Raw genomic sequence first — 27,212 nt, forward strand, 5'->3', positions numbered from 1 at the left:
TCAAGGTCAGCCAGAGATAAGGGATTAGGGCCTTCTTGGGGTCTTTCCTGGGCACACATACAACTCTGCAAATGAGTGTGCCCTTCTAGATTTCAAGGAATATGTCAGAGCTTTTCAAAACCCCTCTAGGAATATCTCATTTCCATGCTTCTTTTTTTCTTAAATTTTTTTAACGTTTATTCATTTTTGAGAGACAGGCAGAGTATGAGCGGGGAAGGGGCAGAAAGAGGGAGACACAGAATCTGAAGCAGGCTCCAGGCTCTGAGCTGTCAGCACAGAGCCCGACATGGGGCTCGAACTCATGAACTGTGAGATCATGACCTGAGCCAAAGTCGGACACTCAACCGACTGAGCCACCCAGGCACTCTATCCATGCTTCTTTTAAGTTTTCTGGTCCACTTCTTGTTAGCTGCAACTGTTATCCCTGCCTACAGCAGTTGCAGTGTTAAACAATTGCTGCTGGGTTTTTTCCGCAAATGCCCCAGAGGTGAAGGCTGTTCTCAGTGAGCAAGCCCCAAGTCAGTTCAAATAAAGACAAACTCTGTGAGGGAAGGTTTCCAATGGAGCTGCCAAACAGGTCAAATAATGACAATTCTCTGGGGATAGGACTTTTAGGGAGCTCTCAAACTTCCTTCTCTGCCAGCTGCTGCTAGGATTCTGACTCTCACAACTCACGTGATTATGTGACTGTTGGTTTTCCTGGCTACCCTAGAGTTGGGGAGTGGGAGATGGGAGTAAAGTCAGTTAAAATGCCCCAAAACTTGCTGTCCTTACAGAGATTCAACTGTTTTTCTTGAATAAACACTCCTCAGATTTTTGCAAGTCTTTTCCTTAATTTCCAGAGTTCTCAAAATGTTTATTTTGACAATGTTTGCTAGTGTTCTCACTGCTTTTATGTGGAGGAACAAATTGTCAGTGGTCCTTAATCTGCCAATTTGGAAGGCTGTCCTCTTCTTTTTACCTTCTTTTAAATCTCTGTTACCTACAGTGATAGGGAATGGTAGAGAAATTCACACAATGGTATAAGACAGAACATTTCCATAGTATGTGATGAATATGAATATATTGTTTTCCTGCTTTCTTCTTTATGGATTTTCCTTCTTCTCTGCTAGAAAGCATGTGCTAGGAAGCCTGTAATAGGTGTTTTGCATAAATAAGAATATGATACCTATTCTGAATTCAAGAAAATGAAGAAAACCTTTAAAATGTTAAAAACTAAAACAGAACCACCAGTCATCCTGGAACAGAAGCAAGATTTGGTTTGATTTTTGTTGCTGTATAACTAACTTCCTTTAATATAAGAACCTTAGGGCATTCTTCTTTAATATCTACTGTCTAGCAAATTCAGGGCTGCTGAACCTCATCATGCCAATATTTAATGTTGCTAATTGAAGAAGAAAGATGCAGATAACCCAGGAGGCTCATTTTTATCCCCTTTCTGTTGTTTAGTGAGGAGATGTCTCAGCATATCTGAGTTAAGCTAAGTTGAAGACAAGACTGGTACCAGAGACTGAACTCTGAGGCTCTCTCTTGGTATCAAGACCAGTTCTTTACCATGAAGTTCTATTATTACAGAATCAGCTATATATTTCCTGCTTCCTTTCTCTAAAAATATGCAGAGTGTTATGAGATTAAAGTGTTTCCTCTGAAACACTTTACGCCTGACCTCAGCATACCTCTCAGGGAGCCATGTCACTTTGATACCTCTGGGCTTGCATGTTTCCCCCTCAAAAATCCTATTTTATAAATACCCTCCATGACCCTAGGCTTGTATGTGTCCATGCACCATTTGCATGATGCTAATTATAAGAATTAAGTATCAGTGAAAGAGAGGAAACATTTGTAATGAAGTTGTGTATCTTCCAAAATCTTAAGAAAGTCAAGGACACATATTTCTCAAGTATCTAACCTTTACCTCTTAAACATATGTAATTTCTGTCTTCTCTTTTTCCTGCCTTCGAACATGAAGATTCAAATAAAAGACAAACCCTATCATTACCCCTGTTTATTTTGGACCAATGGGCTTGTCACTCTAGTAAAACTGTCACAGAGGAGAATGAAAGCTATACAAATGTTCCATGAACAACAAAGCACATGAATAAGTACTGAGATCAAGCATAATAAAGTAACTTATGTAGGTCAGCTGTCTCTTAGATTGATGCTATGCAGTACACAGAGTTTTGGCAACTTGAAAGCCTTAATGATTGGTTTTTATGTTTGACTCACTTACTTTTGTATGTCTGTTATTTAACGTTCTTGAGTTAACATTTTAACACATTGAGTCCACTTTTCCTTTCTTGCCATGCAGACATATGCCCGGGACTTATTGGGAAGGTATGCCCTCAAAGATGGAAGAGCAGATAGATGGAGTTGGCCATAGCTCCCCTACAGAGAAATGTGATGGGGCTACTTGAAACATCTAGCAGGATAGGATTGTTAACTGTTAGTTCTATTATCAACAATTTTGCTGTTTTCTCTTCAGCAAGTCTCCATATATGACAATGATGACACAGTTAAAAACAGTTAACATCTCCCCTGACCCAGGAAAGAAGCAGTTAAATAAACAGGGCATGTCTCACCTTGGTGTATTTAATAAAACACTATCACAAAGAAAAATCTATGTGAGAGAAGGAATTGATATTTATTGAGAGCTTTTTGTGTGCCATGCATTCTTCAACATTGCATTATTGTATCCTTAAACCATCTCTGTAAAATGAGTTTTATTTCCTCTATTTTCCATTATGGAAACTAAGAGTCGTTAAAATTTTATCTGTAGTCTTACAACTACGAAATGTTAGACCAAGATATGAAAACCCCCCTCCAGATTTGCTTGGCTGTGAAACCAAGCAGTTGTCACTATACGATGCTAAATTGTAGACATCAGCCACTCACAGTGATGCCATCTGACACCCATCCAAGAGTCACAAGACTCTTCCCCAAAGTGACACCAACTCCTGGGGGTGATAAATTTCATCATTCTAATTGTACAACTTGAAGAAATGAAGGATAGAAAATGTACTCTTTGGTTACCATGTCTTAATTTCTAATAACTAGGGAATGCCTAAAATGAGAGAAATGGGAGTGTGATGAAGTGTCCTTAGGCAAGACCATAAATGTAGGTCCATTAACAGGTCACGATAAGCTTCAGGGACTTTTGCAACTTAGAGCATCTTCCTCTCCTGCCACACTGCGAGAATTGACAGGCTAACTCTGCTTGCTAATTACACTCTCCCCCATTACTTTTTATGACTAAAAGGTTTGTTTGGTAACCTTCAAAGATACACTGAAGCCAGTAGGGGATTATTCATGTCCCAGTTCTGGGTTTTCAAGACTCTCCTGCTGGGGTGCTAGCTTTGAGTCCCACTGGTATTGACTTAGTTCCTTAATCTCCTAATTGAAAGACAACTTCAAATAATGTTGCAGAGCTCGAGGCTTCAGGAAGGACCCAGGGTTAGATAGATTTACCTGAAAAGAAAAAGTAAGGAATGGAGTTTCTCTTTGAGATCCAAAGTTCAGAACGACCTCTAGCCTGTGAAGCAAAATGGCAAATAGTACCAGGCATGACCTACAGATCAAAAATCAATTTTTGTTTGCAAAGCATAAAAAAGAAATATCTGTCCTAAAGAGTTCTTGGAATTCCTGCCTCTTCGCCTTTCTGAATCCTGCCCCCACTGGATAATACTCAAGGTATCAGAGGGCAATTGACAATCCCTTGACAATGAGAAAATAGACTGTGTCTGTGTTGAAACATTCTGCTCCTAATATATATTTTTAGTTATATATTTAGTGATATATTTTTAGTTAATGGTCACAGTTTTCATTAATCATTGATAACATGTCAAGGAGAATGTATTAGTGTAGTCTTGAAAATGTTAAATTTGAGGTGCCTGGAGATGACCTTGAAGAAGTGTCCAGAAAATGCTTGGATATGTATGTAGGGATGTCAGGATTCATTGGGCTGCTGGTGTAGATTCGAAGATCATCAGTATATATTTGGTTGTGGATACAAAGTATGTGCATGAAACCACACAGTATATGTGTTGGCCTCTGCCACTGTAGCCTTGGTGATCACTTCCACCATGTATCCTAAGTTTTAGCTCTAATATTTATCATATCAATACAGAAAACCTCACACTTCTAAAGCTTTCCTCATGCTATGGTTTTGTCTGGATTCTTTTTACCCTCTTCCTCTTCCAGATGACCTTTTACTTCAAAAACTAGCTTAGACCAACTTCCTTTTGGGAAGTGATTTTCCAAATACCATTCCCAACGCAAACAAAACTGATCCTTCTTTTCTCAGGTCTGGTAATGTTTTGTGTATTTTTCCTTTGGGGCATTTATCACAAACCATTGTCATTGTTTGTGAGCTCCCCAAAGGTGTGACCCCTTTAGCTTCTTCCTATAACCTCTTTCTGTTTAGGTAGGGGCAGTACTGAGCTGACCATCCATAGGCAGATGGGTTCCCACTGCCAACTTCTTTAAGCAAAAAGGAAAAGACTCTTATGGGTATGTTCATGCCAGACTTGCCCCAGAATTGTCCAGCACTTAGTAGGGGCCCAGCCCATGGTCATTCTTCAAAGAGCAAAGTCTTGGGAGTCTCTAGTGAAGGTTAAACTCTAGTCTTGAGAACAAAAATGTCAATACAGATACAGTCTAATGATTAACATTATTTTAGTCAGATATTTTGTCTTCTACTTTAGAGACTCGTTTTGAGAATTAATTCTGAAAAATAGTTTTGAGTTATTTTCATATAATTTTCCATGTTTGAATCTTTGGCCAAGATAGGTTTTTTAGACAAGTGAAGACGGTGAAGTTACTTGTCTAGGGGTATTTTATTTTGTCTTGTTTTGTTTTACTTGTATTGATTTGCCTCCTCTACTACCCTTCAACTTGTTATCCTGAGGTTTATATCTACCTCACTGGCCCTCACTTAGGGGCAGCCGCATTTCAGGAATTATGTGTTTTCTATAATAGGGCAGTTCTCTTTTATCCTTCCGCAGTCAATATTTGAGCTCATGAAGCTCTCTTTGAAGTCAGTGGGAGTCTCATATTTGGAAGCAAGATACCACTGGGCAAGAAGACTAAACTGCATCCCTTGGCAGGAAACTCACTTAAAAACCTGCATCTTCCTATGCACCTGGTTCTAGTAAAATACAAGTAAAGGACCTCTTTACAATTTTCCTGTTATTTTAAACAAATTTTGATCTTAGGGAGGTCTACTTTTTTAAAGAGCTAAAGTGAGCTTAGTGGTTAGTTTTTACCTTTTAGGGAAGTTTCACTGAAGTTAGGTGATAACCTAGGTATTTATTTTCTTTTCTAAGACTCTTATTTCAAAGACTTGTTTTGTCTGCTGTTTTTTTTTCTTTAAGTCAGAATTTATTTTAACATCCCCACCAAAGGAGTCAAACTAGCGTTATGACTTGCATACCAGAAGCTATTAAACATGGACAGATATTAAAACAAACAAACTTTGTAAATATTTTAATGGTCTATCAAAACTTTTGATTTTTCAAGAACAAATGAATGTCATATAGAATTTTAAGACATTTTTCCTCTCTCTCTGGTGCACTGGTTGGTGCGCAGTAAATATCTTGGCAAAATATTTGCAAATCCACCGACAGTCACACCAGACATCCACTTGCATGAGATGATCAATAAGTTGTCTTTTTCTTTTTGCCAAAAGAAGGGTCATCCCAGCCCTATTCCCTGCCTATACAGAGAAGGGTATGGGCAGAAACTAAAGGGACTGTTCAATGAGAAAACTTGTGACAGTGTAGACATAAGCAGTATGGCTTTAGGACCTAGGGGCCTAAATGCTATCAGAGCTTGGGGGAGAGGATTCCTTCTTTACTCCATGAAGCTTTAGTACCCTCAAGTGTCTGGCTTCCCTTAAGTGGCTTCCAAGGGTTTGACAAGGCGCCTTGAGTGAAAGAATAAGTCTCCTTAGAGACTAGGAGTAGGGAGAGGACTTGGAGGTGTCTTTGGTCTTACAGTTACGCACATGGCAGCTAAGATCCACTCAACTGGCATGATCTCATTTGCACCTACAAACTACAGAGTAATCAAATTATTGATATATTTGTAAACTGCAGTAATTCTCCTTATCTTGGTCCTAGCCCAAATTGAAAATCTTAGTGCTGGATTTGTTGGCCTTTGATATCTCTGGTCACATCGGGGTCCCTATAAAATTGGTCAATTCAATTTTGGATATTAATTTAAGCTTCCAACAACCTATTAAAAAAATAAGACCTGTTACGGACGCCTGGGTGGCTCAGTCGGTTGAGCGTCCGACTTCAGTTCAGGTCATGATCTCACGGTTTGTGAGTTCGGGCCCCGCATCGGGCTCTGTGCTGACAGCTCAGAGCCTGGAGCCTGCTTCCGATTCTGTGTCTCCCTCTGTCTCTGCTCCTCCCCCACACGTGCTCTGTCTCTCTCTGCCTCTCAAAAATAAAATGAATTTAAAAAATTAAAAAAAAAAAATAAGACCTGTTAGAAACTACCAACCTTGACTCTTCTTGGGGGGAACAGGATCTGGAACAAAGGTGATGGTCATCCCACCTCTATCCTGCTCAGATCCCATGTATAAGACTATTCTAGACTGGATTTCATACTCCAAAGGGCAATTAATCTGCAGGGATACACCTAGGACTGGGATGGTGAGAATAAGGAAGGCATGCCAGAGCAGGAGTACCTGAAGGAATTGGAGCTGGTTGGAAAAGAATGATCTTAGGTGGAAGACTGTGGGGAACATGTTATTATTGCCAGATATTTCAAGGGCTGTCAGGTAATGAGATCCATGATCTACAAACCATGGGACTGGGAGCAAAGGATGATTATTAGAAAGTAAATTGAGCTGCCACAAAATGGAATGGAATATTTTTGTAGGTAATGAGTTCCCGGTCATGAAAGATAATCAATTTAATATTAGCTGTCCATTTGTTGGAGAGATTGAAATGAGACCATTGTCAGCCCGTACAGCATCTCTGTGAAAATAGAAAAAGTACTTCCTTTAGATGGATGCAGTTCAAAGCCAACATGCACAACTAGGCTAGATGTCACCCTCCATTCATTCCTTGTACAGGGCACCCCCATGCGGGGCAGAATCTGCATTACCACACATGACTGTGTCCATCTTACCATGTTCTGCTCCAACAGAAATCAATCGAAGGAAAGGAAACCACACAAAATAAAAGGACCTGCATAAATCAGAAGGAGTTGACCCACAGAACCTTTACGAAAGAACTGATCCTTTAAGCTAAATGTGTCCCTCAAGAAAGAGAAACAACTTGAGCCCTTTCCTTTATGATTAAATTCACAATACCTAGTTGCTGAAGTGTACAGGGGGTACTGTCACATGCAGAATTTACTCTAGAAGTTGCTAAAAAGTTGATACTTTAAAAAGACTGTTTACTATGGGCTAGATAGTATGTTAAACACTTGTATAAATTATTACCTTAATCTGAGCAATAACTAAGTAGGAGTATTATACCCATTTTACAGATGAAGTGTAAGTAACTTGTCTGAGATCACTGCCTAGGAAGTGGCAAAATAGGTATTTGAATCAGATATATCTGATCTAAAATTCATGGTCTTACTCATAAAACAGAAATCATCTTTTAAAAAAAAGCAAGTTTGGGGCACCTGGGTGGCTCAGTCAGTTAAGTGTCAGACTTCGACTCAGGTCATAATCTCACGGTTCATGAGTTAGAGCCCCGTGTCGGTCTCTGTGCTGACAGTTCAGAGCCTGGAGCCTGCTTCACATTCTGTGTCTCCTTTGTCTCTGCCCCTCTCCTGCCCATGCTCTGTCTCAATCTCTCTCTCAAAAATAAATAAACATTAAAAAAAATTTTTTTAATAAATCGTAAAAAGCAAGGTTTTGAGAGCTCTACTCAACATCATGATTCTGTATTACAGTAAAAACTTAAGATTTGGAAGGTTGATTTGGAAGGTTGAATTGGTGTAAAAGCCAGAATGTGATATAATTACTAAGAGTGACAATCATCCTTCCTGACTGTCTCTCTGAGCCCTGCACCTTAGTTTATTCTGTCGCCCTGCACCTTAGTTTATGTACCTGTGTAACATTAAACTGAAGAAATGGAGAGGTGGTTTTCAGAAAATCTGTTTGCACTGTTGCAGCTATAGGTTGATTAAAATCTCCCCTCCCTTCTGGAGCCTTAGTTCGATTATAGCGGCTGAGGTGGTTTCTTCCTCCCTTCACTTCTTTTGCATTTCTTTTGCATTTATGACTGGTACAATTGAGTTGGCAACTAGTCAACACAGCCATGTGACAAATTTGTCATTTGAAATTTGTGGGTTTAAAAAAATTTTTTTTAATGTTTATTTATATTTGAGAGAGAGAGAAAGAGAGAGAGAGTGTGAGTGCGGGAAGATCAGAGAGAGTGAGACACAGAATCCGAAGTGGGCTCCAGGCTCTGAGCTGTCAGCACAGAGCCCAACGTGGGCCTTGAACCCAGAATCTGTGAGATGAATGGAGCCGAAGTCAGACACTTAACCAGCTGAGACACCCAGGCGCCCCTGTCATTTGAAATTTGAACTGGGCATTTAAATTGTGCATTGTGCAAATGTCAGTATGTTTATTTCTCATTTCCCCAAGTAGATGGCAACCTCTGTAAGGCCAGAGACCATAGTTTATATTTTCTAGAAACCACCTCAACTTCTCTTATGCAGAGTGCCTTGCACAGAATTGACCCATTTACATTGTCCTACAATTTTATTTTATTCTTTAAAATGTTTATTTATTTTTGAGAGAGAGAGAGTGGGGAAGGGTGGAGAGAGTCTGCTGTGCTGACAGCAGAAAGTCCGATGAGGGACTCGAACTCATGAACCATGAGATTATGATCTGAGCCAAAGTCGGATGCTTAACCAACTGAGCTACCCAGGCGCCCCTGACCTACAATTTTAAATGCATATTTATTTATTTATTTATTTATTTATTTATTTATTATGTATTTATTTATATATATATATATTTATTTATTTATTTAGAGAGGGAAAGTGTGAGTGGTAGAGGGGCAGAGAAAGGGGGAGAGAATCCCAAACAAGCTCCACGCCTGGGGCTTGATCTCACAAACCATGAGATCATGACCTGAGCCAAAATCCAGAGTCAGACGCTGAACCAACTGAGCCACCCAGACACCCCACGTTGTCCTATAATCTTAGAGTGATTGCAATACATATGCAGCCCAAACTAACCCCAGTTCTAAGCATGTTTTAGTTTAGGATGAGTCTTTCAGGAGCCCCTGCTCAGTAAGTTTTCAACATCTTCCTTGGGAATTTTGTTAAGCAGTGACCTACAGCTCTGGATGATCAAATCCAATGTCTTTTCCTCCCTCTTCCTTTGACTGCATGTAGTCTCAGACTCAAGTGTTTATGATCTGCAGTGTCTCCTTTAAACTCCCCGTGATGCTGACTGCCACTCCCTTCTTTTCTTTAGGTGACAACCTACTATTCTTGCTCAACTCCTACCCATTGACTCCTTCCCTGAGAGGCGACAGGATAAACAGAATAATCTGAGGCTCTGTAGTCATGCTTAGCTGAAAATTCTATCTCCACTTAGGAAACTTATTTAGCATCTCTGAACCTCAGTTTTCTGATCTGTAAAATGTAGAGAATTGTACCCATCTCATAGATATATGTGAAAACAAAACAAATTAATTAGGTAAAGCATCCAGCCAGGCCGTTAGACTACTTGGGTGATGATAAATTTGCTTTCCTCCTTTTTCTTTCTTCTCTTCCCCCTCCCCCCCCCCCACCTTTATTACTGCCTTTCTTCTTCTTCCTTCCCCTAGATACAGATTTTCCCGCATATTCTCTCCCTGGTCAATCTCATCCATTGTATTCTCCTCGAAGATAATCCCAACTCTATAGTATTTCCAGTCCTAAGGATCTTATATGGATTTTGTTCCTGGAGTTTCAACAGTGAGTAACATGTTCCAGGTTCACAAAAGGTCTGTTATTGTTCCCCATCTCCCACTTCTCAAACCAACTCACTTCTAATAGTGCCACAGACACACACAAGCAGAACATAAGCCAAGCTGTCTGCCCACCAAGCCCTGCGGAGTCTTCTGCAGGATCTCCTGAGGGGCCAGCATCATCACCTCCCATCGGCACAACTTCGCTGGTCTACCTTCCATCTCTCTCAGTCAGTTTTTCTTGCTCCTTGTTTAAGCTTCCTGGATTAAGCTTCCTGAAGCTTTCTGAAGTCACATCTCAAATCATGTCACTTCCCTGCTCAGTACTCTCCAACAGCTTGCCATTGCCTGTGACTAAGTTTGAAGCCCGTTGGTCAAAGCCTCCACCTTTAAGCCCTGACCTGTTCATTTAAGGGATTACTCAGTGTTACTGTACTTACTGTACTCTTTTCCCTTCGTATCTTTCTTCTTGCTGTTTCCTCCTCCTCGGGCGCTTTCCTCCTCACCACCCCAGTCTCTCCTTGCTGAACTCACTTGCCCATCCTGAAAGACCCAGCTTACAGGTTTTCACACTTGATGAAACTGGTTCCTTCCTTAGAGCATTCACCACTGGCCCCTTTGCCTGCCCCAACCATTCTTCTCTCTGGTTCTTCTGTGGCTCATCCCCAGGGTCCCATTGCACCCCTTCTGCCCAGGGCACTCCAGGTCAGCACTTTCCACACTGTTTTATCACAGAACGCTTTTAAAAACTGTAGAATGGAATAAAGTACCCAGATAGTTCAGAGTGAGTTCATAGACCAACTAATCGCTGTAAGAAATGAGAAGCATTCAGTCACACACTTTTATAAACTTAGAAATGGCTTCATTAAGTTGGAACCTCATATCAGGTACATTATCATGTTTCCTCCTATGTTTTGTTTTCATTGCAGCACAACATAAAATTTCCCTTCTCACAGGTATAATAGAGCAAAGAAAATAAAACATGGACTTTGTTGATGTTCCTTTGTTTGTTTTAGGAAATAAGGGCTTCATCTTACCTTTGAAGTCCTCAGTCTTTTCGTTTCTTTGATTTAGGCACCATATGAGAAATATAAGACCCAGCTTTTCATTAAAACTTCCACTTCTCACAGCCAGAGATTCATAGGGAATAAACGTGTGTGTTAGTAATGTTTGATATGCAATAAGGGATGAATATCATCACAAATATATGTTACATTTATCAGACACAGACCAGCCGTCATCACAGATGGCACCTATTAATGTTGCTAAAGAACTTCTGTGCTTCCCACTTCCTCAAGCATCTGGTGGCCTCTCCATGCCACAAATTCTTGGTAGGGCCCAAATTCCATGCAGGCACATTACTGCATAGTAACAATGACTATTTACAGGGCTTAGTGTTTTCCTTCCATATAAGGTAGTTTAGATTAAAAAGTCAGTAGAATTCTTATTATTCTCGTTGTGGTACACTCACTCACATATCCTGGAACCCAGGGTTCCACAGAACCAAGTTGGGAAAACATTGCCCTGGTATACCGGCATTCATTTATGTAATTTCAGTTATCACCTGCAAAGCCACAAATCTAATATTCTCCGCGAAATTTTTCCTTGATATTGCTAATTTGAACAGTACTCAGTTTTGCAATTCCATAGCTCCTGGCAGTGCTCAGTATGTATTTGGGGGAAGAAATGATGGACAGGAGAGAGGGAGTAGGGAATCTTACTAATTCTTATGGCATTTCTGTAAATTTGGCAATTACAGTGAAAGTAATACAAGGCAAAGTTCACAAAATCATTTAGCATAAAATTCCTGTTGAAATCAAATGTGGATATAATTTAAATTATTCCTGTTAGGGGTCAGTAGAATTAAAACAGGTTTTCCAGCAAGATTTTGTTAAGTAGAAATGTGCTTTTGTTAAGAAACTCTGAGACATGCTACAAAAACCTTTACATAAGTACTAAGATTACCCATGGTCTAGACCTGCTCTTTTGCTACAGTTACAATTTTGTAAATTCTCAACTTGTTTCCTGATTTTTCTCCATTCTGGGATTTAATTTTTCCTGATATCACACGTCCAGTCCACTTAGTTAAGGGGTGTGGGCCGGGGAGGGCAGGGGAATTTATTACGCCAGGGTTTTGGCATCCTCAAGTCAGGTTTGGTCATTACTTGATTATTTACTTTATGTCTGTCTGCTTTGGCCTAAATACAACCTAGAGTTGTTCTCTGGGTCATGGAGAATCTATTATGTCTTCCCATGGATTTGATTATTTTACATTACAGCGGGCAAGGTTTTTTGTTTTGTTTTGTTTTGTTTTAATTTATGAAATTTATTGTCAAATTGGTTTCCATACAACACCCAGTGCTCATCCCGGGCAAGGTTTTTTGAAGTAGCTACTGATAATTACCCCGCTATTCTGTGACTGAAGTCACTTATCCCTTCTTAAGGAGGATAGATAATCCTACTATGAGTATAGTTTTATAAGATTTGCTTTCAAACAAACTTATGTTTCTCTGTTTTCTTACTGCCTGCTTTGGTTTTGATAGTTTCAAAGAGAGCATGGAGAAATCCTCATATTCCGACTGGCTTATAAATAACAGTGTTGCCGAGCTAGTGGCTTCCACAGGCCTCCCGGTGAACATCAGCGATGCCTACCAGGATCCTCGCTTTGATGCCGAGGTAAGAGGAATTCTCTGGTTGCACTCTTAAGGTTCAGTTGTCACACTGGTGATGGTTTGCTGGTTGAAGCAAAAAAGGGACATCGTATACATCACAGTCACCCCTGAGTTTACTGGCAGTTTTTTTTTTTGTTTTTTTTTTTTTTGTTTTTTTTTTGCGTCTTTCCCCTGTGATCAGATTTTTAGCATTGTCTACTGTTGAGTAACAGAAAAATCTCTCTCTACTCTGATTTGTGGCAAAATGGCTATCTATTATGTATTACTTTGATGCTCTTTACAATTGGGTACATATTATATTGCATGTACCCATGCATTAATTCATGAACACTTTATATTAAAGATAGTTTATATTAAACTATGAAATAGTTATTAATAAAAATGTGGATATAACATAGTTATTTCCCAACAGATGCTAGAACAATTACCATGTTTTTAAAAATTGCTCCCAAGAAATGGTAAATTGGTTTGTTATTGTTTAATGTTAATTTTGAAGGCACATTGTGCTATATGCAGAATATATTAAAGCAACCTAGACTTGCAGGTGTTTAAATTCTAAGTATCTACAGTATCATACAGACAAATTTACATGAACTTATAAAATATCTTTGTGTGTGCATGTGTGTGTGTATTCAATAAATTACACGTTTCCTATTCTATATTGCCAAGTGAAGATCTAAAGAGTAGCAGGAGTTTTAGGTGGAGATGTGTTCTAGGCAAAGCTGAGAAAGCATGGGGCCCGGGGGATGGGGGGGCTGAGGGGTTGGAGGGCTGGGGGCTGAGGTGAGTTAATGCTGCTGAAGCACCAGGTAGATGAGGCTGGAGAGGGAAGCAGGGGCCAGATTGCTCCAATCTGAAAGCTGCATTAAGAAGTTTGAGTATTTATCCTGGGCAACGGGGAATCAGTAGTTGAGTTTTTAATCAGGGAGACACAGGAGTTGTATTTTAGGAAGATCACACCACTTCGGTGGCTACAGCACGGAGGATACATTAGCAATAAGAACTGAACATTTAAGCTGAAATGAGAGCTGGTTGATGACTCTGGAGACAGGGATTCAGTCTCAGTCTCTGGACTCCAGAGCACTCCCCCTCAGCCTTGCCCTGTGCTGTCCCACGTCTGGGGTGGGTCACGATGTGGCAGGGGGCTTCAGTCTAAACCAAACTTAGAACTTTAGTCGTGTCATCTTTTCAGATCTCTGCAGGAAGATTTTAGACTCCCCAAAACTCAGCACCTCTCTGTAGCTGCCTGGAGCTTTCTTCCCCCAGGCTATGTCCTCTAGTAGTTTCTGTTCATTCTTAAGCATAGAGTTCAGCTGCTCCTACCTTGCAAATCCTTTCATGAACTCCCAGTCTGGGTTGGGTGTCTCTGCAGCATGCTCCCCCTGAGCTGTCCCCACACTGACCACCCTCTAGTTCTTTTCAGTTCTGATGTGTTATTTCTGAGCTTTGAGTTACCTTCCTCGGGGAAGTACACAGCCCAAAGCTCCTTTAGTTGTCCTCCTTTGAGGGAGAATAACACCACCTTGGTTCTGTGATTAGCAGAGCAGAAATGATTGATAGAGCTCAATATTTGTATACTTTAGCATTATGATTGGGCTAGGACTAATTCGATGAAATTTTGCCTTTGGCCATGTTTCTTTCTTCCTTGCTTTTAGAGAGAAAATACTGAAGAACAGATGTCTAAACACAATTTTATGAAGGAATGCTCTCAGTATCCTCTTACTGACATCAGTAATAGTTGAACAAACTACAAGCCTTGCTATGCAGAAAAATCATTCATTACCAATCCTTTGTTACCAAGCCATCATGTGAGATTAGATGTCAAGGGGTGATGGGTTGATTCCTACCCCAAATCATAGTACTAAATTTGGTATGGATTTATGTTATTCTGCTCTTAGCTTTGAACCATGAAGTCAAATTCTGAGGAAGCAAAAGGAATAAAAAAATTACACCATTTTATTTTTTTTACACCATTTTAAAAAGCTGGTTCATTAGCCGTATGTTAAGGTATAACAAAACATGATGCAGTGAACACCCACTACCCAGTTTAAGAAAAGAACAGGATGATTACTCTTGAATCCTTGTACTGATCTTCTCTAGTACTTTCTCCTTTACTTTCCCTGCTGAGGTAACCACTGTCCTAATTTGAATTTAACACTCTTTTTCTTTTCTGTGTAGGTTCATTGCATATGTTTGACTCCATGCCAAATATGTCATTATATCTTGTGTTTCTCTGAAATTTATAGAAATTAAATTATATTGTATGTATTCTTCTGTGGCTTGTTTTTTCATTCAACGTATGTTCCTGAGTCATAGGAGTTTGTAATTCATTCATTTAGTTTCACTGCTGCCAAGTATTCCACTGTATGAATAAACCTCACTTTATTTGTCCACTATAGTGTTGATGGACATTTGGGTTCCGTGTTTTGCTTTTACATACGTAACTGCCAGGGACATTCTCGTACATGTCTCTAGTGCACACACACAGGAGTTTTTGTAGTGTCTATATCTTGAGAATGACATGCTGGGTCATAGGCTATCTTCACCTCTATCAGGGAAGGAAAAATTCTTGTCCAATCATTGCTCTTTTTTTTTTTAATGTTTATTTATTTTTGAGAGACAGACAGAGAGAGAGAGAGAGAGACAGAGTATGAACAGGGGAGGGTCAGAGAGAGAGGGAGACACAGACTCTGAAACAGGCTCCAGGCTCCAAGCTGTCAGCACAGAGCCCCACACAGGGCTCGAACCCACAGACCATGAGATCATGACCTGAGCTGAAGTTGGATACTTCACCAACTGAGCCACAGAGGTGCCCTTGCCCTTTTTTTTTCTTACAAAAACAGCACATGTAGCAAGCACATTTACTATCTCAAGAAAACTTCTTGCTTATTATAGTGATCTTGGATAGACCGTATTCTTATGTCTACAGTCAGACTCTTACCAGAACTCTTCCTGATTAGTGATACAGCCATTTTACATTTTTCTCTGCTTATAGTCCATTCCGATAAGGCAGCCTACTCCACTGATCTATAAAAAGAACAAGGTGGACTCTTGAGCAAAAATGCAACAGTTAGTTCTGTGAGATTTGGCATAAAAAAATATCATGCTTTTTAAAAAAATTTTTTTAATGTTTATTTATTTTTGAGACAGAGAGACAGAGCATGAACGGGGGAGGGTCAGAGAGAGAGGGAGACACAGAATCCCAAGCAGGCTCCAGGCTCTGAGCTGTCCCACAGAGCCTGACCCGGGGCTCGAACTCACAGACTGTGAGATCATGAGCCGAAGTCGGAGGCTTAACTGACTGAGCCACCCAGGCGCCCCCAAAATATCATGCTTTTATCCAGTAGTTAGAAGCAATGATATCTGAAGGCAGTAAACTGTGGTAGGTTAAGCAGTGACTATTTAGTAAAATCACATTCTTCCCTCTGATAAAATAAAGCATGTACTTAGACCATCATTATTTCTTGTCCTTACACCTAAAATGCTTTCAGTCTGTCACACACCTAATAACCAAATTTCAAATGCAAATCTGGAGATGCATTATATATGATATTTACATGGTCTCTTTGTATGGTACTGGAATTTAAAGTTATGTTTCCCTTCTCATGCTAAGGAAAAAAATAGAAAGGAATTAATGCAGTTGGAGGTAAGAGAGAGAGAGAGAGGCATTTAGTAGATATGTCCTACAAATTTGTGTATATGTTGTGTTGTGTGTGTGTGTGTAGGCACATGTGTGTATGCATGTGTGTGTTATGTATCATACCAAGAAAAGCAACATTATTTATCTGCTTAGGCTTCCTCCTTTCTCAAGTATATTTTGCCTCAGTGACAGGTGTCAACTGTTTATGTTAATAATGAATGAGACTCCAGACGGAGCCACAGTGCCAAGAGGCTAAGAGGCCCCAACCTTCTCCCCATGAAGCCTGATGTAAGATGGTGTAGATCATAAGATAAAGACAACCATTTCAGATAAATATTTTTTATTAATGTGTTAAGTATTTTCCTCAAGATAAAAAATTACCATGACAAAATAAATATGCTTCATTCTTGCACTAACAGTAATTCTGTAATCATCAAAGAGGTAGAGGGTAACTTTTAGAATTGCATTGTCTTCCTGCAAAGGTTTGAGTCCTCTCTTCTTGGTCTGCTAGCATGTGGATCCATAATTTTTACCAGTAATCATAATTGAGTAGTTACTTATCACTGATAGAATATAAGGAAATGATTTTTTTAAGCCAGGATTAAGGGAGCATCTCCCAGAGTTTTCTTCACTGGAAAAAGTGCTTGCTTTTTGGTTCTCTATATTCACTGACTTCCCTGAGTAGTTTGAAGCTGGTTAACAAGAATGATACTTTGCAGAGAGGTAGCATGGGTAATCTTTTTCAAAGCATTTCCTATTTTTCCTACAGATTTTCTCAACATAAGTCCATATAATGAACTTAAATTTGCCAGAAACACATTTATCTATCCTAAAGTTCTCAGTGGCTCAGTGGCTAATTCTGGCAACCTGAAATCTCTTCACTGAACATGAAGAAGGACCCAATTCATCAGACAATATAATGTCCTGGGATAGAACACTGAAAATTGGATTGGCCTTATCCTGAGGTTTCATACTGTAGATGTGTCAACTTTCAGTTAATAGGAATATTTGAGGTTTCTTTAATTTACACTTGAGGAAGCAGACTCAGAGGGCTAAAGTGACTTACCTAAGGCCACACACCTTCCTCAAGGCAGGGCACAAAACCGACAGGAACTTCAATTCCCTAAGCTGGTAAGGGGCTGCCTGGGCAATGGAATCACCACTCCATCTTTTTTCTATCCACAGAGGTACATGAATGTTGGCCTGCAGACTTAACTTTTTGTCCTGTAAGCTCCCCTCACCAGCTGAGCCATCTTGGGCGTACTACTTGAGTATATATTGTAACATGCAAAATTCTATAGCAATATTTTGTAATGTCAGTGAAGATACTCATGTGATTAAGGACTCGTTTCTTATTTGGAGGTGAGGGTGGGGTGCTAGTAGCAGGTCTTTTTCTCTAAATGAGGGTGCCTTTACACAGAGCTGCAGACCAGCAGATCTTGATTAAAGACAAGCCAACTTCAGTCCTCTTCATCTGGAGGCACAGTGGGGAAGGAAGATGAAAGTCTGTAGCCAAAGAGGAGAGTTAAGGGTGATTGTTTGTTGACTGTGAAGAAGAGATGGTGGCACTAATCTGACAACCTGTAGGTCTTCAAGACAGCCAGGTCTTTTCTTGTCTTCTCAGAGGAGGAACAATAATAGGCATTAGTTACAAAGTGGTGACGGCTAGATGCATGTCTTGTGAGATGCATCTTGGGAGATGGTCATCATCTCTTCCCCTAAAGGAGCCAGCAATATGAAGACGGCTCTTCAAAAGAATGGCCAGACATCCTGAGGCCAGATTTGCAAGGTACATTAAGGATGATCAAATTTCAGGGGCTCCCCACACAGTCCAATCCCCAACAACCCACCAATCTTTAAAACATATAGCTAAAAAGCCAATTACACTGGTATATTTCAAACATAGCCCTGTTGCCTACGTTCAAACCACTGTATCAGTTAGGGCAATAAATAAACTCCAAAATCTGCATGGCATAATACAATAGGAGTTTAGTTTTTGTTCATGTTAAGCCCAAATGGATGCTCCTGATCATTGACACTGGCTAGGGAAGTGTTCCCTACTCCCTGAATGAAACTGTCCAGAGCACTGATGAATGACTCTCCCCGGGAACCATCTTGTGGATTCTTCAGATCTCTAACTGGGTGCCAACCACAGCACGTTCTCTTGTGTGCATTTGGTAGTTTCTTCTCCAATTTAGACTAACATGGGAAGCTTGTCAGTTTGGAGATTCATGATGCCAGTGGCTATTTCCTGTTAATAAGAGAGAATTTATCCTACCAAGCTTTGCCTTAGCTGTACAGCTAAAGTGGAAACTGGATTTCCAATCTTGGTGTCTTTCATGCCTTATAATAACTTCTGGGAAGTCCTCACAAACTCTGCCCAAAGGTAGACAGCAAGAGAATGATCTTTATTTTGAAACCTCAGTTTCGAAACTGTTGGTCTTCCTTTTAATAGAAACTACAAAGGGATCTATAATGTGATATAAAGCCCATCCCAGGTGCCACAGGAGCTTGCTGTGAAGGCGATGGGGCAAATAATCATAGTTGTCCTCCTGCTGGGTGTTCTCTTTGTGATTGTATTAAATATTTAATGGAGTTCCCTCCTTGTGGGAAACAGAGCAACTTAGAGGGCAAGCCACAGTGATTATTTGCCTTCTGTCTGCCTGTTTGAGTTGACTCTTAGGAGTAGCGCCTGCTGTGCTTGATAGCATGCATGATTGTAAGGCCAGACTCTGGTTTATGGGTGGAAATTTATGACAGAATGGTTATATAAGATACTCACAGAGCCAGAACTAAATTTCTGAGCTTTAAATTCTGCCACCTTATGAAGATTGTGATATGTTTATTCTGTTACAAGACTCTGTTACATCCTCCATGAAAAGAATGGAAGACCAATATGTATATATACCTAATTATATTTATTTATAGTGCCTGAAGAAGCACTCATGTTCATGGGTTATCATGTAGGTGGGCTTTGTAGTTTTCCCAGTCATTTTCTCCTTGCGAGGCAGTACCCATGCTTGGCTCCTAAAGATATTGGACAGAATACCATGTATATTAATGTTCTATTGCCACATAACAAGTCAGCACAAATTCAGCAGCTTAAAACAAACGCCTACTTATTATCTCACAGCTTCTGTAGGTGAAAAATCTGGGCGTGACATAGCTGGGTTCTCTGCTCCAGGTTCTCACAGGCTAAAAGTAAGGTGTTAGTCAGGTGACATTCTCGTTTGTACTTTGGCACTTTTCAGAGCTTATTCAGGTTGTTGGTAAAATTGAGTTCCTTGCAGTTGCAGACTGAGGTTTCCATTTTCTTACTGGCTGCTGGTAAAAAGTCTCTCTCAGCTCCTGGAGATTGCTCTTAGGTACTAGCCATATGGCCCTCTCACAACATGGCGGCTCACCTGCTCAAAGCCAACAGGAGAATCTCACTCCAGTTGGCTGTGACAGAGGCTTACATAATGTCAGGGGTGACTTACATAATCACAAGAGTGGCTGTCCCATCACCTCTGCCACATAACATAACCTAATCAAGGAAGTGATTATCCTGTCATATTTACAAGTCCTGCTCACACTCAAGTGGAGAGGATTATGCCAGATAGGTACAAAGTGGAAGGTGGCAGGTGAGAATCTTAGAGGTCATCTTTAGCATTCTGCCTACCATACTATAATAATGATGAAAATTGCACCCACACAAAATCTCTCTATCCCATAAGATCTTCCCTATGTCCTGATATGGAAAAATGTCCACAAGTGAAAAAAAAAAAAAACACAAAGATGTGTGTATAGAATAATGTATAGAATGATATATGTGCATATATACATACACATATATACACATATTTTTCAATCAGACCCCTCAAACCTAACATGTCCAAAACAGAGCCCACAACCTTTTTTCTTCCAAGTCTACTCCTCTCTCTGTTTCCCTGTCTCTATTAAGGCAACTCAATCCTTCCTGACGCTTACGACAAAAATTTTATAGGCATGATTCTCTCATCTGGCACATGTAACTCATCAAGAAGTCCAGTTGGCTCTATTTGCAAGATTTATCCAGAATCTGACCACTTCTCACCACTCAACTGCTACTTCCCAAGTCCAAGCCACCCTCATCTCTGGACTATTTCATGGCCATCGCCTCTTAATCTCTGCTTCCACTCTTCTCCTTTGCACTCTGTTCTCATTACAATAGCCAGATAACCAGATGCTTTTAAATTTCAAGTCATAGCATATCAAAAGTCTGCTCACAAACTCTTCAAAGTCTCCTTATGCCACTAGAGTAAAAGCCAGACTCAGAATTCTTTCAGATGTTTACAATGCCCTTACACAATCTAGCACCTCTTATCTAACCCCAGCCCTTACTCCTGCTTCTCCAGCCATACTGGTCTTTTTGTTATTTCTAGAACGTGCTACTCACACACCTATCTCAGGGCCTTTGCACTGGCTATTCCCTCATCTGAAATTCTATTCCCCCAGTATCTGCGTGCTCCCATCCTCACTTCTTTAAAATCATCTTTCAAATGTTACCTGTTAGTAAAGCCTGGCAGCCTTGATATTAAGTCCCCTTCATCCTGCTCTATGTTTTCTCTGTAATTCCTAACACCTCCTAACATGTAATCTATTTCTGTATTTTTTTGTATTGTTTGCCATCTGTCTTCTCTCGCTAGAATGTAACCACAATGAAGGTGAGAATTTTGTTGGTTTTGTTCACTGATATCTCCCCAACAACTGGAACAATGTTTAGTACTTAGGGGGAAAGTGGGTGATGGGCATTGAGGAGAACATCTGTTGGGATGAGCACTGGGTGTTGTATGGAAACAAATTTGACAATAAATTTCATATTAAAATAAATAAATAAATAAATAGACACACAAGAAGTAAAAAAAATAGTCATTATTGTTAAGTGTTGTTGAACATTTTATATATTTTATTTATGAATATATGATATGTTATTGAATATATCATAAATTGATGCATAAGCATGTTGTATATTTGTAGGAAAAGATCAGCAAGAACTTATACTAAACTGTCAATAGTTGCCATGATAGAGATGGAAAGATTAGAGCTTTTGATTTTATTTTTACTTAAAAATTTCCCAAGGGTTTGTATTGTTTTTGTAATCAGGCAAAATTATAAAGATATTTTAAAATTTTAGACCCTTTATATCTGATGTGAAATTATATTTTGCCAGGCTATTGTGAGCCCCCTAAAAACTATACACTATTACTCAAAACTAGAATTGAAATAATGTAAGATCTAAGTAAATTAACTTGTCTTACTGTATCTTTGGGGAATTTAGATGGATTATTTTCTATTGCCCTGGTCAGCATGGAGTGTTGCTTGGATTTTATCCTAAGATACTCGTTTGAGACTGTGCCAATGGCATGTACATAAAGTGCGTTTTCAGATGACCTGCTGTTGTATCAGGTGGCTTCTTAGAGCGCATACTCTATTTACAAATACCCTGAAACAGTTATTCTGATCTTGCTTTTAGCTGGCATTGTGCTTATGAATTCATCCTCCAATAATTAGTTGCACTCTAGTGCATTATCTGCAAAGCTTTCTGCCCTTCTTTTCATACTAGATTCAAAAGAATACCCTAAAACAAATACACTAATGCACAACAAGCCATTATTTAGTCATTATAAGATATAATATTCTATTGCTTAATTTAGTATTTCCTCCCATTTGTATTGTTATGGGGAGAATTTTCAGAGCCATTACGTGCAAAGTTTGTCCTCTGCCTACAGCAGGAATGAACAATTGGACCCAACATTTAAATAGAAAAGGTTTGGCACAGGGGAGATGGCAGAAAATAACTACAATGTAGGACACGCCTTCTGCATGGATGATTTGGTGACAAATGTATTTGTTACAAATTTAAGAGCAGTAAGAAACCCATCAGCACCCAGATCTCCTCTACCATGGTGGCTGATGCCCAGTTACACAGTTAAATCTAAGGTGTCATGGCCCTAAGTCCGTCACGCTTCAATCCCATGAGTTTTCCCACATGAGGTTCTTTCTCTGTTTTGTTTTGTTGTTTTCTTTTTCTTATCAAAGCCTGTTGAAGACAACTCAATAGTTCTTGCCCTCGTCATGTAGCACTTAAGGATAATGGGACTCTGGGCTCTAAGATCCTTTGACTTAAAGCATTAAAGCCCATTTTGCCTGTCAGATCTTCATAGCAAAGCACCCCCACAATCTGAAATGCTGAGTGCTAGCCCAGGAGGACAGTTCATTGTCTATTCTCTATAACGCCTCATGGTCTATCAGCTCTGCTGCTCCTGACAAAGGGAAATGTGCAAAATTGAAACCATTAAGAGATAGAGCTCTGTGCACCTGCTGAAATGCATTTGCTACCAATAATGTCTCAAGTGCTGATACTCAGTGTAAGCCAGTTTGAGATCCTTTCCCGGGAGTAGGGTTTGCTAGGGAAGATTGGATGGTGGGATATAAGAATTCCAGATGACCAGGAAGGCAAAAAGGTCAGGAGGATTACTAAGACTTGAATTAAGGTATAGAATGGGGTAGCTTTGCTGAATGAAGACCAGTATAGGGGTCCCATGGTTGTAAGAGTACAACAGACTTTGCTACATAGGTGATGAAGACAATGCCTCAGTTCTAAGCCCAAAGGTCAGTTATTTCTTTAGGAGTACTTTCGTCAGAAATTTAAGGAATCATTTGTAGGTATGTTCTAGAAGCCATTAGGACTGATCCTATGTGTAGGTAAGGTAGACAAAAAGAAACTGCCTCTCTACTTAGTTTCGGGAAAATGAAGGGACTGACTTCAGAACGTCTCCCTCAGCTTGTCCTAATACCAGAATTTCTTACTGGTAGATTGACATTTGAGGGATAAAGTATTGCTTTAGATTATAGCTTAAATTGTACATATCCTTATAGGGAAAGGAAACATTTTGAATATTAAAGAATAGTGTTACATTATCACCGATTCATTTAACATTTCCTTTGACCACCTTTGAGAGGCTGGAAAATGTAACAAGTGTGTTTTGATGGCTCTGAGTAGATCCATCAACTGGAAAAACCAAATCAGGACACAGACTAGACAAAATTTTTAGGTATACAGATATTTAATTGGAAAGAAGTAGGCACTACCAGATAGTATGTTTATTTTAATTGTAACCTTCTAGAAAGGCTGCTTAGTCTCATATGGTCTAACAATTAGGACTCTAATGATGTGAGTTTTAAACTGAGAATGATGGAGTGGGGACCTTGTAGAATAGTGGGGTGGATATTTGGGGGCAGGTATTCCTCTCAGTAATATTTACATTTGTAAGACACCTTACAAATTTTGAAACCGTTTCATGCTCATATTCTTATAAAACAACTTGGAAAATAAGAAAAAGCACAAAGGAAAAAAGATGAGAATCAGCTACCATACCAAAATCTGGAGATAGCCAATGTTGACATTTTGGTTTGCACAAGATCAATATTGATGACAAAATTGAGACAGAGAGTTCTAGTGCCTTGGTCAGGGTTGAGAGGGCAGTAAATATTTCTGAGCGCCATTGACTGATATGATCTGGAGACCTGGGATTCTTTGATGAACAGAGATGATTCTTTCCTTCATACTTTCTTATTCCTCTTCATCCTTGTTTGGTATTCATTCTTCAGACATTTTGTGCTCTTCTCCTGCAGTCCCTGCAGGGGATGATATGTGCTCCCAGCCCTTGCCATTTCATATGGTTATACAATCAACCTGGATTAGTTGAACTTTCTAGAAACAACAGCATTGCTACAGATAGACAAGTGGGGGGATTGCCCTAATGATCTTCAATTTGGAAAGTTCACCCTCGTCATACTCTGCCATTCCCCTCCCTCTCTCCCATCTTGCTGGGCTCTTCAAGCATGCTGATCATTACTGCTCTCTCTTCCTTATTTTCATAGCCAATTAGTCCCAGCCTCACTTCCTTCCCTCAGCCACAGTGAGAACGATTTAAAGACATTCTCAGGGCACCTGAATGGCTCAGTCAGTTGAGCATCTGACTTTGGCTCAGGTCATGATTTCACAGTTTGTGAGTTCAAGCCCCGCATTGGGCTCGCTGCTGTCCACACAGAGCTCACTTCTGATCCTTGTCTCCCTCTCTCTCTCTCTGCTCCTCCCCTACATACACTCTCTCTCTCACACAAAAATAAACCTTTAAAAAAAAAAAAAGACATTTTCAACATCCTCTGTTGCCTCTCCTCTCCTGTTGTGCTCAGCCCATGTAAGCCTCTAGTGTTGGATCAATGCAGCTCTGCACTCTCAGTGTGGCCTCCCTCTCCTTCAGAACTAACCACTTGACTTCTGATCCTCATCCCATCCCTTCTTGCCCTGACTATATTTGCCTTCAGTTATCCTTCTGTGCTACTAAATCCAAGAGCCCATTTTCGGTGCTTATCCTGTTTGACTATTCTGCAAAATTTGACACTATTGTTCCACTCTAGTTCTATTTAGAAAATAACTTGTTCCCTTATGGGAAAGTAATTCATTATCCAAAATTTAGAAAACACAAGTAGTAATTTATTTATTTACTTATTTGTTTATTTATTTAATGTTTTTAATGTTTATTTATTTGAGAGACAGAGAAACAGAGCACAAGCAGGAGAGGGACAGAGAGAGAGGGAGACACAGAATCTGAAGGAGGCTGCAGGCTCTGAGCTGTCAGCACAGAACCCGATGTGGGGCTCGAACCCACGAACCGTGAGACCATGACCTGAGCTGAAGTCAGACACTTAACCGACTAAGCCACCCAGGCACCCGCAAACAGTAATTTAAAAACTCCCAAAGACAGGGGCGCCTGGGTGGCTCAGTCAATTAAGTGTCCGACTCTTGGTTTCAGCTCAGGTCATGATCTCGCAGCTTTGTAGGTTTGAGCCCCACATCGGGCTCTGTGCTGGCAGCACAGAGCCTGCTTGGGATTCTCTCTCTCCCTCTCCACAGCCCCTCCCCCACTCGTGCTGACTCTGTCTCTCTCAAAATAAATAAATAAACTTAAAAAATTAAAAAAAAACCCGAAAGAATACTTTCACAGTGTATACATATATCAAATCATCATGATGTACACATTAAGCATGTTATAAATTTGTCAGTTCTACCTCAGTAAAGCTGGGGCAGGGGGAAGATCAGTAGTTGCCAGATCTGAACATGGATGGAGGAATGAACAGGTGGAGCACAAAGGATTTGAGAGGCACTGAAACTACTCTGTATGATACTCTAATGGTGGATACATGTCATGACCCCGTTGTCAAAACCCATAGAATGTACAGCATCACAAGTGAACCTAATGTAAACTGTGGACTTGGGATGATAATGATGTATCAGTGTGGTTTCATCAGTAGTAACAAAAGTACTACTCTGGTGAGTGATGTTGGTCCTGAGAGATGTTGAGGTGCATGTGTGGGGGCAAGAGATGTATGGGAACTCTCTGTACTTGCATTCATTTTGCTGTGAACTTGAAACTGTTCTAAAAAGTAAGGATTATTTTTAAAGTAAAGAAACAAAAACTCCCATAGGCAAACAATTCAGAGAGGACTACTTTGGTTATAATTTTTCCAGGATTTTCCAATGTATATAGTAAGTGTTTGTACACCCACAGATACCCACACTCTTGTCACTTAATATGTTAAAATTTTCCACATTAACAAATATTCTTCTATAGCATGATTTAAATTAGATGGATAATATTCCACTGTGTAGATGTGCTATGGTTTACTCAACCTACTCCCTCTAGTTGAGTATTCAGGTTATTTCTAATATATCACTATCATTGGTAATTGTATGATTTATACATTCATATGTAAACTTTTGTGTATAGCTATGATAATTACCATAGAATAAATTTCTAGACCTAGGAATTGGTCAAGGGTATTTATACATTTTGGACTCTGGATACACATCAGTAAATCTATTTCCAGAAAGGTTGTAGCAATGTATTCACAGGTTAGAAATGCTACAAAGCATGGAGGTTAAGAGTATGAGCTTTGGAGTTCTTTTTTCCTCCCTGTCACTGACCCTGTGTTCATGTTTCTGCCCGAAATATCATGTCCCAGTTTTCAGCCCTTTTGTGTCTTCCTTGAACAAGTTCTTCCCTGGTGATTTTACTCAATCAATTAGAACCAGAGGCTGATGACATCAGGATGAGTCCCTAACCGCCCTCTCCCCTGCCATCTCAATTATAACTTGAACTCAGGATCATCTCACTCAAACTTCCTGTATTCCCCACATCAAGGGACTCCAGCCACTCTTACTCAAACCAGAGACTTCCATGCTATCCTCAGGAGGGATGGGAGAACACATACTCTCAGCTCCCCAGAATAAAAACTTCTTTTGGGGAACTACAATAATTTTTGGTAAACAGAATTCTTGCTTATTTCACTGGCAAACAGCCTAGGGTTTGTTTTTCTCCCCACCAGCCTCTCAAGCCGTCTCTGTCCTGGTTTCTTTCACTCACTGCATGTTCCTTGTCTTCTTGCACCATGACCTCTCTCCTCAGCTGCTTCAGATCTCCTAGGAAGGGTTAGAGTGGGGCCATGGTGGTCCCAGAGCTGGCAGAGCAATCGTGCCTCCTTCTCAGCACCGGTTCAGGACACCTGACAGTTGTGTGTCCGTCAGCAAAACAGACCCACACATTCCAGTGCTGCTCTGGCCAGTCCAAGTCTGTAGCTTATACCTCCTAGACCTGGAAAATCGACTTCAATCTCCTCCTGCTCACTAGCATCGCTGTAATTCAGACTGTTAGCCTCAGGGAGAGGAGGAAAACCACTTTGTTTCTTTTGGAGGGTAACTTTGATGGATGTGTTTGTTATTGTCTGATTTCCTTTGAACCAGTCTCTCCAGTTTCAAGGCAGATATCAGAGTCTTATCTGAAAGGGAGGATGTTAACAGTACCTACCTGTAAGGTTGTTTTAATAAGTAAATGAGATAATGCACGAGAAGGTGCCGAATAGGGTGCCGGACATGAAGCAAAC

The 27,212-nt window shown here is 40.1% G+C and overlaps 1 protein-coding gene across 4 annotated transcripts in view; it reads left to right on the forward strand.

Annotated features, from left to right (window-relative positions):
* PDE11A (phosphodiesterase 11A) overlaps window positions 1–27,212 on the forward strand; it is a 413,203-nt gene that overhangs the window by 211,342 nt on the left and 174,649 nt on the right. For all 4 annotated transcript variants that reach the window (XM_049615974.1, XM_049615976.1, XM_049615975.1 and 1 more), the window contains one exon: window positions 12,476–12,608. In XM_049615974.1, the coding sequence (XP_049471931.1) occupies window positions 12,476–12,608 (133 nt within the window). The remainder of the gene's footprint in view (window positions 1–12,475; window positions 12,609–27,212) is intronic.

The sequence above is a fragment of the Panthera uncia genome (assembly GCF_023721935.1).
Source record: "Panthera uncia isolate 11264 chromosome C1 unlocalized genomic scaffold, Puncia_PCG_1.0 HiC_scaffold_3, whole genome shotgun sequence".
Lineage (NCBI taxonomy): Eukaryota > Metazoa > Chordata > Mammalia > Carnivora > Felidae > Panthera > Panthera uncia.